General features: G+C 32.5%; 1 protein-coding gene across 3 annotated transcripts in view; it reads left to right on the forward strand.

Annotated features, from left to right (window-relative positions):
* The window catches only part of LOC106688880 (glutamyl aminopeptidase), a 35,340-nt gene that overhangs the window by 4,950 nt on the left and 15,961 nt on the right, over positions 1-14,429 (forward strand). For all 3 annotated transcript variants that reach the window (XM_014433572.2, XM_067052751.1, XM_014433573.3), the window contains exons 2-10: positions 2,564-2,979; positions 4,153-4,300; positions 4,369-4,630; positions 10,378-10,545; positions 10,621-10,718; positions 12,661-12,792; positions 12,876-12,952; positions 13,227-13,442; positions 14,211-14,299. In XM_014433572.2, coding sequence (XP_014289058.1) covers positions 2,564-2,979; positions 4,153-4,300; positions 4,369-4,630; positions 10,378-10,545; positions 10,621-10,718; positions 12,661-12,792; positions 12,876-12,952; positions 13,227-13,442; positions 14,211-14,299 — 1,606 coding nt within the window. The remainder of the gene's footprint in view (positions 1-2,563; positions 2,980-4,152; positions 4,301-4,368; positions 4,631-10,377; positions 10,546-10,620; positions 10,719-12,660; positions 12,793-12,875; positions 12,953-13,226; positions 13,443-14,210; positions 14,300-14,429) is intronic.

A 14,429-nucleotide genomic window follows, 5' to 3' on the forward strand; every position in this document is an offset into this window, starting at 1 on the left:
AGGGAGTCCAAAATAATATTTTCCGCCAAGATCACAATATCCCCAATGCTAACACCTAGGCCTTCTAAGAAGCTCCTTGTTCTATCTGGTATTGTTCTGCGAGATCCAAACCAGAGGCCTCTCAGGTGAACTCTCTCTCTCCGAAGGTCTCGCAGAATTTTTCCTTAAGGAAAGGGACGCATTTTTCAAATATTTTCTTTTTTTCCCTTTCCACTCCACCTTAGAGGTCATTACTTTCAAATCTTACCGTCGGATTCAAGACAAGAGCCATGTCTCCGACTTTTTTAAACGCGACAATATCGGCATATCTTACGGATCTGTCGGTATCAATACAATAGACCTCCTCGAAGCAGGTGAAGTCTTTTCTTTCAAGGAACTTCATCAATTCTTCTTTGACCCTGTGGTGCCGGTGTGTTATAAGGAGGGAGTTGTTGGGGCATTTTCCCAGCACATGAGCTGGTGTTTCAGACTCTCTGCCGCATTTGCAACAGAGGAACCCAACTTCTCCTTGCTGTCCACTGTCTCCTGGGACTCCACGCAGGGGTACGTAGTTGATATTAAGTTTCAGGGCGTTCGCCCATTCTGACCCCGAGAGTACCTGCTTGTCACATACATATCTATTTGCTTTTGGGGTCTCTTTGAAATGGCAAACCCCGATACCCTGCCATCTGCAACTGGCCCATTCTTCGAAAGACTTCTCACGTAACGACTGTCGTAGAGCTCTCACACTTTAGTTGCCCCTATCCACCCCAAGTCTATCAGCACATGCCGCGATTTCGGTTTCGTAACTGAATATAGACTGGAATAGGGCATCCGGAATATTCGATAGTCGCTGGGCAATGGACCAATGCTGTAGTGGAGCTTCCCATTGACAGCGGTTCAGACCCAGTCCTCGATATCTCCTGGGTGCGTACAGCATCGCCAACGAGGTGTTAGCGGGGAGCCCAATGATGGCCTTGATACTCCTGCGGATATTGGTATCAATGCCCTCCAATACCGCAGGACGTATCTTTGTAAGGGGAGTAGTCTGGAGAGGGTAAAAAAGGCCCGGGAACAAGTATTGGTTGACAACGTTGATCTTTTGTTTCGGTTTGAGGAGGCATGAGCTCACCAACTTATCGAGGTTATTATTTAATTTTGTCACCACCTCTTCACCACCAAATACTAGCTCTCCCGAGAATGTACATCCAAGATATTTGATGGTGTCCTCGGCTTTACAGATGAGAGTACCTCAGAGACCGCAACTCTCCTTTGTCCAACACGATACCCACACTTTTAAATAAAAGAAGAGTTGAGCTTTTATTTTTATTTTTTAATAATTATGTGATGATTGAATAAATTCACATCAATAACAAGCAGAGGGGATGAGATGAGAATGAGAGGATGAAGGAAGTTGAGAAACCAAGAAGGCCCAAGTAAGCTCAACAGAGAAGAGCAACAGATTATGACAGATTTCTCATCGGTATAGCCTAATACCAACCTGTTGAATTCAGCTGAGGTTTAAGTGCCATTCCTTTCATTTTAAGCTCTACATCCACAGATTGAACTTAGCTTATCCCTCAAGTTTCAACCATGGCTTACAAATTGAGGCTCAATGTTCTCAATTTCCTGGACAGGGATCTCAAAAGAATAGAAGTTTAAACTTTCTATTGAGGTGTTTATAGTTGTTACCATAGATTAATATAAAGAAAATATGGTCAGGAGCGCGGTCAGCAAAACTTATTTATTTGTGCTGATCTTTCGACCTTCATCAGGAATGCTTTGGCAGATTTTTTGTCTCAATTTTCTTCCTATGAATTGTACAATTTCCATTAGCATTTAAAAATGCCTTCTACCTGACAAACCTTTAGAAACCAAACTCCATGTTATTGATGATTCTATAAAGGCTAACCAAATCATATAGGATTCTACATCTCCTTAGAAGAGTGTAAGGCATTTGTAGCAGGTTCAAAATATTACAATTTGTCTTGATCAGAATCATCTTATATACGTAGGAAAATTGCAGTTCCTACTTCTGCAAGCTCTGACATTACTGCCTACTGAAGGAAGACAAACCTTCAAATCGAGTCAATATGTATGTGTGTTTGTGTGTGTGGTCAGCCTATCTAAAAGCCATACGAAACTGAAGTAACATATTTAAAGCATTAAGTTTATGACTGAGGTGTGCCTGCAACTTTTTAAATAAAATAGACTTACCATAGTTGTTACTTTATAGATTCAATTTTTTCAAGTTTTTTAAAAATGGCTCTAAGAATTTTGATTGAACTCTGTATGTTTATGTACAATTTAATGGTCTTTGATGTCAGCTAGGTCTTATTCTCATTAAAATAGTATGAAAGGACTTGGTTGCCTAATTTACAAAATGGCCAAATTACTAATGGCAAAATGGCCTTGAAAGTAGTTCTAATTTTGTTTATTTGAAATAATTAACCATCTGAGATTTTTTATTCTAATTAATATTTATATGTTTTGTTCATAACAATGCACATTTTTTATTTTTCCATCTCTAAAGAAATAGAGTATTTATTAATACTTATACTTATGTAGTTCAAAATGATTTCAGATGTCAGAGGAGTCATTACCATTATCATTTCTAGAAACTGGAGGACCCTGGGAAGAATGTCGCCTTCCTAAAGATGTGCTTCCTCAACACTATTATCTATTTATTCATCCAGATTTAGTAGAAGGGACATATAATGGAAATATAGTAATTGATGTAAAAGTTTGTGAACCAACAATGTATATTCTGTTACATCAAACAAATCTATCTATAAAAGCTACAAAACTTTTGAAAAATGATCGAGAAATTCCAATCGAAACTACTTTTGCTTACACTAAAAACCATTATTGGGTGATAAAACTTGCTTCTCTTTTAGAAGAAGGTTTATATGTACTTAGTTTGAGTTTTAAAGGTAAACTTGGTACAGGAACATTAGGTTTATATAAGTCAACCTATGTTAATGCCAATAATGAGGAAAGGTTGGTATTTCATTTGATACTATAAGTTTTGATAAATCTATGGGATTGAAGCACCAGTTGTAGGCACTTTAAGAAAGATGTTTGAGTTTTATTTTACTTTTATGATGTTTTTTCATTCCTCATTACCTGAAATTATCATCTTGATTTGAATCCTTTTTCAAAGTATCAAATATTTATGTTAGTCATAACTGGATGCGTCTGCTACTGGAAAAATTTGCTTTTTGATGAATCGATAATAGCTATCTTTTTGATGTAGAAATTTAAACTTCCGTAGGAGAAGAAATAGTTCCTACATCCAGTAAAAAGTATTCAAACTTACCTCCTTATCTTATTTTCTATCAATGGCTAAAATAGCCTAGCAAAGACCTCCTGTATCGCCAAAACCTTTCTAAAAAAAAAAAAAACTCAGCACAAGTGAACCTTTCAAAGAAAAACTAAATTAATAAAAGGTAGTTGGTCTGGGTGCAGTGAAAGAAAAAAACTCAAATAGTCATAAAACTATTTCATTTGAGCCAACGTTTTGCACCATATTGCAGGGCTTCATCAGATCTAAAAAAGATACAAACACTTAAATGAGGTAAAAAAGTAAGCAAATAGACAAAAAAAATATAACTTAAAAAAGGTGTCTGGCTGATTATGATAATTTCTATAAAAAGTGAATAAGAGTAAAATTAATTAATCGATTTTACTCTTATTCCCCTCCTTTTTCCATCTTTTAGTGTGTAATGTATTTTTATATTTTATTATGACATGTTATTTTTCATTAATTATATATAAACTTTTTTATTCTTATTTAATTTTACGATTCATTGATCATCTTTTTTTATTATCTTTATTTACATTGTTCATTTTAACAGAAATTATCATCATAAGCCACATCTTTGTTAAATTTTATTTTTGTTATCTATTTGCTTACTTTTTTTACCTCATTCAAGTGTTGGTATCTTTTTTAGCCCTGATGAAGCCCTGCAATATGGAGCGAAATGTTATTTGAATTTTTTTCTTTGACTGCACTAAGACCATCTTCCTTTTATTATTACACACTGTCAATCATCGTTCTTCAAACTAAATTAGTTTGTTCCCAAGCCTTATTTTTTATAAATTAAATCTAAAGTGTCTACTGCTGGTGAATATATCCTAAATATGACTTATCTAATAATGTAAAATTTTCAGCATCTGCATGTTATCATATTTCGAAGCCACTTATGCGAGATGTGCATTTCCCTGTTTTGATGAGCCAAGTTTTAGAGCTAAATTTGCTATAAAAATAGCTTATGAAACTAATCGAAAGTTGAATGCTTTATGTAATACTTGTCGTGATGTACGGTAATGTTGATATATTTATTATATGTATTAAGTACAATGAAGTAATCTTAAATTTTATTTCAGAAAGAAACATTGAACTATCCTAAACCAGGTGTTAACACTGTACACTTTAAAGTTACACCACCTATGCCTCCTTATCTTGTTGCATTGATTCTTGGAGAATTTACTTATACAGAACCTGTTCTGACTAAGCATAAGGTTTCTGTAGCTGTGTATTCCAGACCTGAAATATTAAATTCAGTGGTGAAAGCTAGAGATTTTGCAGCAGCGATCTTGGATTTTTTTACTGACTACTTTGACGTTCCATATCCTCTTCAAAAACTAGGTTTGCGTTAATGTTTTCATCTACTTTAGGAAACTTAGCTATTATTTACATATTATGTATAAAACTATGTGCTTATTATAGCATCCTGTAGCCTGTGTAAAATGGCATTTTTATGTAAGCATTTAGAAGGCAATCGAAATTTCTACAAAATAAAGAAAAAAAATGTTTAAATTAGACAAATTTTAGCTAAGATATGGCTTTCATCTTTTTAAAGTATTTTGCTCAATTTTCTATGGATAATCATAATATTATAGATTATGGATAATAAAATTTTGAAATAAAAAAAACTAGTATAAATAAATAAAGTCTCTAACGGACTAGTGAAGATAAAGCAAGAAATTATTTTATTGGTCTTAGCAGGCCAAAGGGTTAGGTTTCTGAAATTATAAAAATGGACATTTCATATGAAATGCCCCGATAGCATAGAATTTAATATTATAATAAATTGAATGGTCTCATTACTTTAAACCTAAACATTTTAGTATAATGATTATTACTATATATTGTAATAAAGATAGTATAAAGTATATTTAAGCTTTATATAAAGTATATAAAGGGGTCAGCGGTAATAGCGTGGCAACGTGCCAGTCTACCAACCCAAAAGCTGTCAGATCGAGTCCTGGTCCTACCCGGGCTTTTTCAAGAATAAAATAATACAAAACTCACTCACTACCTCCCCCGGGCATTTGTGAGGCCTGTTAGCCAAAGGGTGGCACTCACAAAAAATAGGCCTGGGAGTGACGAACCCACCATACGAAAAAACCATGTCATGAAACGTGCGTTGTGTTTCCTAATACATCACGCGAGGACTTAGACCTCTATGGTCTGTCTCCCTCATAATAAGAATAATATTAAAGCTTTGTTATAGATTCCCATACACATCACATCACAGCCAACCTCATTCAAATTTATGTTTTTTCTATTCACATTTTCTTCATTCCGGTCAAAGTAAATAGATTAAATTTTAAAATGGCACTGCTTGAAAAGCTAAAAATGTTTAAAAAAAAATTATTTAATTAAAAACAAAAAATAAACCTGAATACCAGAATAATCCAATAATAATAATAAAACTTGCTATAGTAGTCGGGTACCTTCCATTGCGCGCTATCTCTCATAACTTTTTAAATAATTATTTGAACGATTATTGAAATGCATACAAAGGTCAATTTAAAATACTTATATATACTGTATTTACTAACAAGAATACAGTAAACTATATTGTTTTACTTTGCATTCTCACAAGTGGGTATACCATCTATTTTTACTTTCATTTACCTCTATATGGAATGTACGTTGAGGGAAAGTATTGCCAGTAAAAAATTTTCTAATTTTAGTTTTCGATGGGATCATACCTTTTGAAAATGGTCTAACAGTGCTTAAATGAGGAATTTTTAAAAATCTATTGTACCTTTAATTTGCTTTATTTGGAAAAAATTAAAGGTTACCCATTGTTAGAAGTAATAAACAATAGATAAACATGAAATATTATAGCATTTAATGGATAATTAGAGGAGAAAAAAGAAAAACACTGACATCCAAAGGCCACTCGATCTTTCCTTATTGCATTACATCAGGAATTTTATCGATCTTCATTATCTTTTGTTAAACTGTTGTATTCTTGGCAGAAATAAAATTTATATTTGTTATTTCAACTTTGAGAAACCCTAAAATAAGTATTTTATAGCAACAGAAAAATAAAAATTTGTTGTTCATCATTTTCACATTCTCTGGTCTTTAGGTTTTTTTCCTTCATCATCATCCCCATAATTGGCACGACAGCCTGTTACCGAGCCTGGGGCTCCTGTAGTAGCTTCTGCCAGGTCATTCTGTCTTCTGCAACTCTCCAGTTTCGGGTTCCCAGAAGGACTGTATCCGTTGATACAGCGTCCGTCTATCTCATGTCCAGCCTCCCTATTCTTCTCTTTCCATGTAATTGCTCGGACAGGAACTTATTTGGGATGTCATCACCGTACATCCTCACCACATGACACACCTGTGTCGAGTCTACTCAACCTTATAAACTTTTTCCTTCAAATATAGCAATACCTTCAACATTATCCATACAAAACTTGGGGACTTATGTATGGTGGGATTTGTGAGATGCACTGCACAATGTTTTTATTTGTTATTTACTGATATAATAATATATAATTAATTTATAGAATATAACATTGTGTAAATAATTGTTACTGATTAATATATTTGACTGTGCTATGTATATAGAACAATATTTAAGATACAGATTTAACATTGTGGGAAACTGTTTGAGCAGGTTTGTTTGACTCTCCAGAAACCTCCTTTCGGGAGGGAATGATTCCGTAACTTATAGCTGTCCTGTAAGTGGATAATTTATTGATTAATAAATTTGGTTAGTAGCATTATAGAAGTATATACTAGTCCTAGCCAGTGTAAGTTCTTCAGTTCAAGCTAGTTCCTTAATTACTTAATTTAAAATTTATAATAGTCTAAAGCTCAATAACTTACAATAAATATACAATGTTTTTAATACATATATTTATTATATTCTTGGAGGTTTCGGGGATCTTGTGCCTCTCCTCTTCGCATGATATAATTCACAGTTGATTTTAAAAATAGTATAAAAATAATAAATTTTACTGTAGGAAGATAGTCCAGGTGGCGGTAAATAAAGGTATCAAAATAGTAAAAGAAAACTATTTATTGTTAACCAATGTTTTGTCCCACTTTGCAGGACTTCGTCAGGGCTGTCAGACTGAAGAAGAGATAACGAATCCGTTTGACATCTGACAGCCTTACTGAAGCCATGCAAAGTGGGGCAAAACATTGGTTAACAATAAATAGTTAAACAACTATTTAGAGTGGGGGAACTCAATTACTGTTCTTATAAGATAGAATTCCAGATATCAGGAATTAACTTGAAGTCTTCTATTATATTCAGTTTCTTTTAGAGTTTTTTTTTTGTGACGACCGTGAGGGTTAGGGCACAAGTCTCAGTGCGCTCGGTTCGGAACGTTGTGGGACAGTTAAACATTCATTTTTTGGCGGTCCCGAAGAATGAACTTGACACTCCCACCTTGGTTAGTATGCTGCGCAAACTCAGGTAGCCGCCAAGGGTTGGCAAAAAGAACCACTAGGCCTACTTACCAGACTTGTTCCCCCCTACCAAATACCGGTACCTGTACCAGTAGAATTCCAAATATCAGGAATGAACTTGAGGTCTTCTATTATGGTCAGTTTCTTTTAGATTTTTTGTTTTTTATGAGGGTGGTTTGAAAAGTTCTGGGAATCAGTGCTAGGGCTACAAGGTTCCCCCGCAATAACCATATATCCTTTGTGAGTGAACACGTGGTGTGAGTGGTAGTGATGTCCGAACAAAATCTGGCTGGCCCATTTTCAGCAGATTTTTTGCGCCGGTTTGTGACTACAGATGAAAATTAGGTCCACTAGTATACACCAGAGACAAAACAGCAGCCAAAGCAGTGAAAACATGCTGAGTCACCACCACCAAAGAAAGTAAAGTCAGTACGTTCGGCCGAAAAGATCATGGCCTCAGTTTTCTGGGATGTAAAAGTCATTCTGGTGATAGATTATCTTCCTACTGGCCAAACAATTACGGGGCAATACTACGCAAACCTCCTAGACTAACTACAGGACTACTACAGGAACTAATAACTACTAACTACGAACTACTACTAATTACTACAAACTACAGGAACAGATGCGTGAAAAAAGGCTTGGTTTGGCAAGGAAAAAAGTCATCTTCCATCAGGACAACACCCGCCTGCACACCAGTGCTATTGCCATGGCAAAACTTCATGAACTGAGGTATGAATTGTTGCCACATCCACCTTATTATGATTTGGCACCATCAGACTTTCATCTTTTCCCCAAGCTGAAAATTTTCCCAGGTGGACAACAGAAGAACTGGTAAGAAACTTCTTTCTAGTACATTCCGAGAACTTTTCAAACCACCCTCGTATTAATAAGTTTTATTTAATTTTTGTTTTTATTTTAGTTCTTTCTGTATCTAAAATATTGTCATCATGAGAACTTATTTCATGGTTGTGATTGTTATGCATTTTGTTACTTTATGGATGTTTGGTTTCTATTGTATATTATGGAGCTTTTAACCCATTGAGAGTTTATCCTGAGATGTCCACGGGCAGAGTGTCAAGTAGCATTCAACTTGCCTCGTGCCACACACAGGCAGGGAAAGGCGTTCAAACTGTTTAGTCTACCAAAGATTTCTAAGACTAAGGCTAGATTCTTTGCTTCCTCTGTTTTTAAAGATTATTTTAACTCAAGAAGGAGACGTGGTTTAGTTTTGAATTCACTATGCCATCAACTTTGAAACCGATCACACAATCCTTTGTACCCGAGTTTAGTGCTTTATCAGTTCTAAGAATGGTTTTATGAATTATATTAAATTGTATTTTTGCTATCCAATATGTATAGTAGTAATAACAGTAACTCGCAATCCTATATGCCAGTGATGATAACGATTTAAAATATATCATACATGGACTAATTTGTTAGTAATTATATAAGGTATTATGTAATTATGTAAGGTATATAATATATAATACTTGTTTTACTACATGCCAAATTATTTCTGGACATGAAAATACTAGACATTTTTTGGACCAGAATTCGTAATTTCATTACACTGTGAAAGAGTTAATTGTTGAAACAACATAAAACCTCCATAATAAACAATAGATCCCATAATCATCCATGTAATATATTTTATGATATCAATTTCAATTATTCTTTTGTTCAATACCAGATTGGCCTCGTGGGCCTTACATGGTTGATATATATATCAGTAAGATTTTTATTTATTTATTTATTTTTTTGGTACAACAATTGATTATGAGGGCAGTATAGTCTTGTGCTAAAGACACCCATAACTATTTACAACATTATAAATATTGAACAATTGTGAATAATAATGATGATTACAAAAATATATATTGATAAAAAATGTAATAAAATAAATACATAAAAATAATAATTCTTAAGAAAAGAGAAAAATAAAAGTTAGTAACAAAAACAATGACTTTTATAGACTTAATAAAATAATTAAGTAAATAATTGAATTCTAATGGGAAAAAAATTCATTTGTGAAAAATAAATAAAATCGTAGTAATGCCTATAATAGAATAGATAAATATAGAATTTATAAAAGGATGATGCAGCAGTCTGGGCTTCAGTCTTCGGGATGATGTTGGATTTCCCTAGTCGTAATTCTCTGTTCCTTTAACAGTCGTATTCCATTTATAGTTCCCGATGAAATTATAGTTCCCCAGAACGCACTTAATAGGATGATCCATTCTAAGTGTTAAACTTCCTTACTGCTCTAAATCATTAATGAAGTAACATCATTTTCTTGTAAAAATTAAAATTTATTATTATGCTGACAAAGTTAACATATTAAGTATGGACAATATAATTGTAAAATACTCTTTTATTTATTTATTGTTTTCTCTTTTTATTACTATAAATAAAACTAACGAATTGTATAAAATTGTTGATTTCCTATTTTTAAAATCATCATTGAATTATATTATGCTGAAGAGGGAGGACTCAGTATCCCCAAAACATCCAAGGATACAATAAATATGTTTATTAAAAACATTGTATTTTTACTCAAAGTTTTTGATCTTTACGCACTTATAATATTTTAAGAAGTATAGGTCATATATTGTAACAAATTACTTTTTTTTTTTAACAATTTTTATGGATGCCTTTATGATAATCATTTTCAGATCTGATTGCTTTACCTAATTCGAACATTGGTGGAATGGAGAATTGGGGCATGATAACATTTAGGGAAGATTTACTTATTATAAATGAGGAAAGCACTTGTGACGACATTTTGTCTGCTGTTAGTACAATATGCCATGAGATATCCCACATGTGGTTTGGCGATTTAGGTGATTATAACTGCTTTGAATTGGTAATAATCAGGAAGTAGTGTTGAGGAAACTGAACTCCATTTTCTATTTCAGTGAGCATCGAGTGGTGGGACAACCTTTGGCTCAAGGAGGGATTTGCTACTTACATGTCCGTTGTTTCTGGTATCCAATTATTTCCCGAATGGTACCATGTATGTGTTTTGTAGTAATTTGAAATCTGCCTGTTTTCATGTAATACATAGCTTAAACATAAAATGCTGATCAACTTAATTTGTGTAGTCTTCTAAAGGTGCAGCTACACATTTGCCAAACTATCACAAATTTCCTCATGCTTAAGTGTGTGCATGGATTATTTGGATTGGTTGGTATATCGTTGGTATCGGTTTTGATCTGAATTTTTGCCCGACCCTTCAAGTGTTGCATTTTGGGTTTAAATCAAAGGGCATTTAGGCAAGGGCTAGTGATGCATCCACTCTTTGTGCTTAGTTAGTATTGTTTTAGAACTTTTGACAAATAAACATTTGTTTCGATCAGCTAAAGAATTTTCATAATGTAATTGACGCAAGTTTAAGATAGTATATTTTTAAATTTTATCCATTGAGTGTGAATAAATTGTTTTGAATCTTTCCATTAAATTTAGTTGTATAGTAACTACTTATTAACAGTATATGCCTGAATAAATATCTGATAACAATACTAGAACAAAAGTTGAATTTAAAGATTATCTCACACTATTTCTATAAATTTTTATGATCTACCTTTGTTGCTGATATTTACATTTTCTTTCATTTTAACTATCTTTAGTTTGTTTCTTTTTATGACAAAAATACTTTGGATTAAAGGTAATAACCTACAGAGGTCTAACATCTGCCATGTTAACCTCTCTGGAACCCATTAACAGTGGATAACAATAATTGTCACTTTCTTTTTGTACCATTCATCTGTAGCAAGTGCCAAATGTGTAGATCTTAATGTTGTGTACTATATGCTTACACTTTCTTCTTGGAGATTGAGCCTTCTTTAAGTGTGATTTTTTTGCTGGTGTTCCAGTAAGCGGAAAAGATTGTTCTTTTATTTCTATTTAATATATATTTTAATAATTAGGGTATGTATTTTAATCTTTACTAATACTTTAAGTTAGTAAAAAAGTAGTGTTGGTTTTTAGTGTGAAATAAAACTCAATTTTTTCCTCTAAAAAAAAAAATTATTTTTATTCAGTTAAGTATCTTACATTTTTTTTCGATAATCTTTTGCCATCTTTCTGGTAACTTCATAGATCTCCTAGTCCTTATCAGCAAGAAACTCAACCAAGTACAATTTGAGGTCATTATTGTTGAAATTTTTATTATTTAAAAAGTTCTATAAAGTTTTAAATAAATAATAATCAAATGGTGCATGGTCGGAAGCTATACAGTGGAAGTTACATCACATCCCAACCAAGCTCCTATAATTTTGTACGTGTTGCTAAAGTTGAGGCCTCACAATGTGATGAAATATAACCTTTGTGATTTGCCAGTTCTAACAAAAACAAATCATTTTTGGTAAAACACCCTCAATCCATTTGTTATTTTCACTGTGTAAGGTGCGTGCTGTATCCAACAAAAACTGTAAAACTTTTTTACTTTAGACACCATTTGGCCTAAGGAGACTCATTGAGTTATTAAAAAATTGAGAAATAGTTAGATGATTACATTTTTCTAGAGCTTGACAATTTAATAGATATGTACTGGTATATGGTGTTTCCATATTGGTTTTGGTCTTGTTTCAGAGTGTAGTTTGCCAACAATTATGTTTGTTATATATCTCCTTTCAACATTTTTTATATTATCAATGAAATAATACCTGATGTAATGTTATCTCGAAAAAAACAAAACAAACAATGAATAAATACTTAATATACAAAATTTTATGATTAACTAACAGAGAGAAAAGGAATAATTGAGACATCTGATTCAAATGAGACCGTCCAATCTTTCCCAATTGCATTACAGCTCATTATCTTTTGTTTAAACCATAATTCATTAAACTGTTGTCTTCTTGGCAGATTATCATAGGTTATATAATTACAATTGTTAGCTCTGATTTGTATTTTCTCATCATTTGATCATTACTCACTAACTTTTGATACTGTAGGACTGGGTCGTGCTGAGGTATATGCTTTCAGCCCTTCAAATGGATGCAGCACTCGGATCGCATCCGATAGTTCAGTCGGTAAATACTTGTGCTGAAATCAGAGAAATATTTGATTCAATTTCGTATGAAAAAGTAAGAAAATCATAAATTATTAATTTATGCTTCTTATTAAATTTAAAAATCAATTATTTTTCTATTTATTGTCAAACTTCCAGGGATGCTGTTTAATTCGGATGCTTGAAAATCTATCTCCAGAAGGATTTCGGTTGGGAGTGAAGAGTTATTTAGAAAAGTAAATCATTATTGCTGTGTAATATTTATAAGTTGCATTTTGATAGCAAGTTTTCAAGTAATTATTATGATTATATTTAAAGTAAAGTAGTAATCTAAAGTAATAATTAATTTTATTTGTTGTTTATGTTATAGAAATAATTAATTTATCAATTTATTGTTTGTGATATTCTAGCTATTGTATGAACCTTTGTAGTTTTTTTTTTATGAAAGATACTGTTAAAATGAACAATATTTATGCTTTGAAATATTGTTTATTTGTCTTATTGTTATAGATACAAGTATAAAAGTGCTGTAACACAAAATTTATGGCAAGAGATAGAAGAAAATGTCAGTTTTAAGGTAACTTCATTTATCGATACTTGGACCCATCAGATGGGATTTCCAGTTATTACTATTGATCACTGCGTTGGAGAGAAATTGACAGTTTCACAAAGCCGCTTCTTACTTAGCAAGCATTTTGTCTATGATGCTGATACATCACCTTATAAGTAAGATTCAGACTATTACAATAATTATTATTTTTATCAAAATAATTAAATAAGATCAAATCTTAGCAAATAATACATAATTTGTTTGAATCTTTTTTATTCGTCATTCATTAACCTTGTGTGGGAACTGCCATTTAATGCTCTATCAAGAAATCTGTTTTTAATTATTTAACACAGTGTTTCCCTACCCATCGAAGGCTTCAGGCCAATTATTTGGTAATTAGAACCTTTTGTGAACCACCTCCACTCCTGATTTGAGTTTTCTATTTGTTTCGTCTAATAAAGCTTATCTCAACCAACTGAATATCTTTTCAAGGATGGGTTATATCCGTAATCCGTAGTCTGGTTTTTTTACTAATATCTTTTATACTTTCACTTACCAATATATGGGATAATAGTATGAAGAAGTAGATATTACCTTCATGAATAATTAAGTTCTGAAATGAGCAATGATAATTTTCAACTTAATATCAGGAGGGCTAGTGAAAGTTGTGTGATCCAGATTTTTTTATCAATTTCACTTATTTGTCAATATTAAACATTTTGAGATGTTTTATGTTGTACCGAAAAAAAAAAAAAACCTAGACAACTGTCTTGGTGGTAAAGTTTGCAGATAAAATTTAAAAAAATGTGAAGTATTACATAAGAATTTGCTAATTATATTATTTATTCATTACATAAATAATTAACTAAATATTTCATAATCTTTATAGCAACCATATAAAAAAAATTTTTATGTTCTTATAATGAATGTTTTTTTTTCTAAAGGTACAAATGGGATGTACCACTAAGGTACATATCTTCTGATGACCCAACCGATGTGAAGTCAACTTGGCTAATGAAAGATCAACATTCAGGTATTAAAAACTGATACTGCAGTTGTTATTTTAATTTTAACTTATCTGTTCCCTAGAATATTTATAACTGCAAATAGTTATTATTTTCAAAACTATTTTGAGAGAGAGAGAGGGTGGGAGGGAGAGAGGG

Source organism: Halyomorpha halys, unplaced genomic scaffold (genome assembly GCF_000696795.3).
Source record: "Halyomorpha halys isolate HHAL.00 unplaced genomic scaffold, Hhal_1.1 Scaffold1225.1, whole genome shotgun sequence".
NCBI classification, from domain to species: Eukaryota; Metazoa; Arthropoda; class Insecta; order Hemiptera; family Pentatomidae; genus Halyomorpha; species Halyomorpha halys.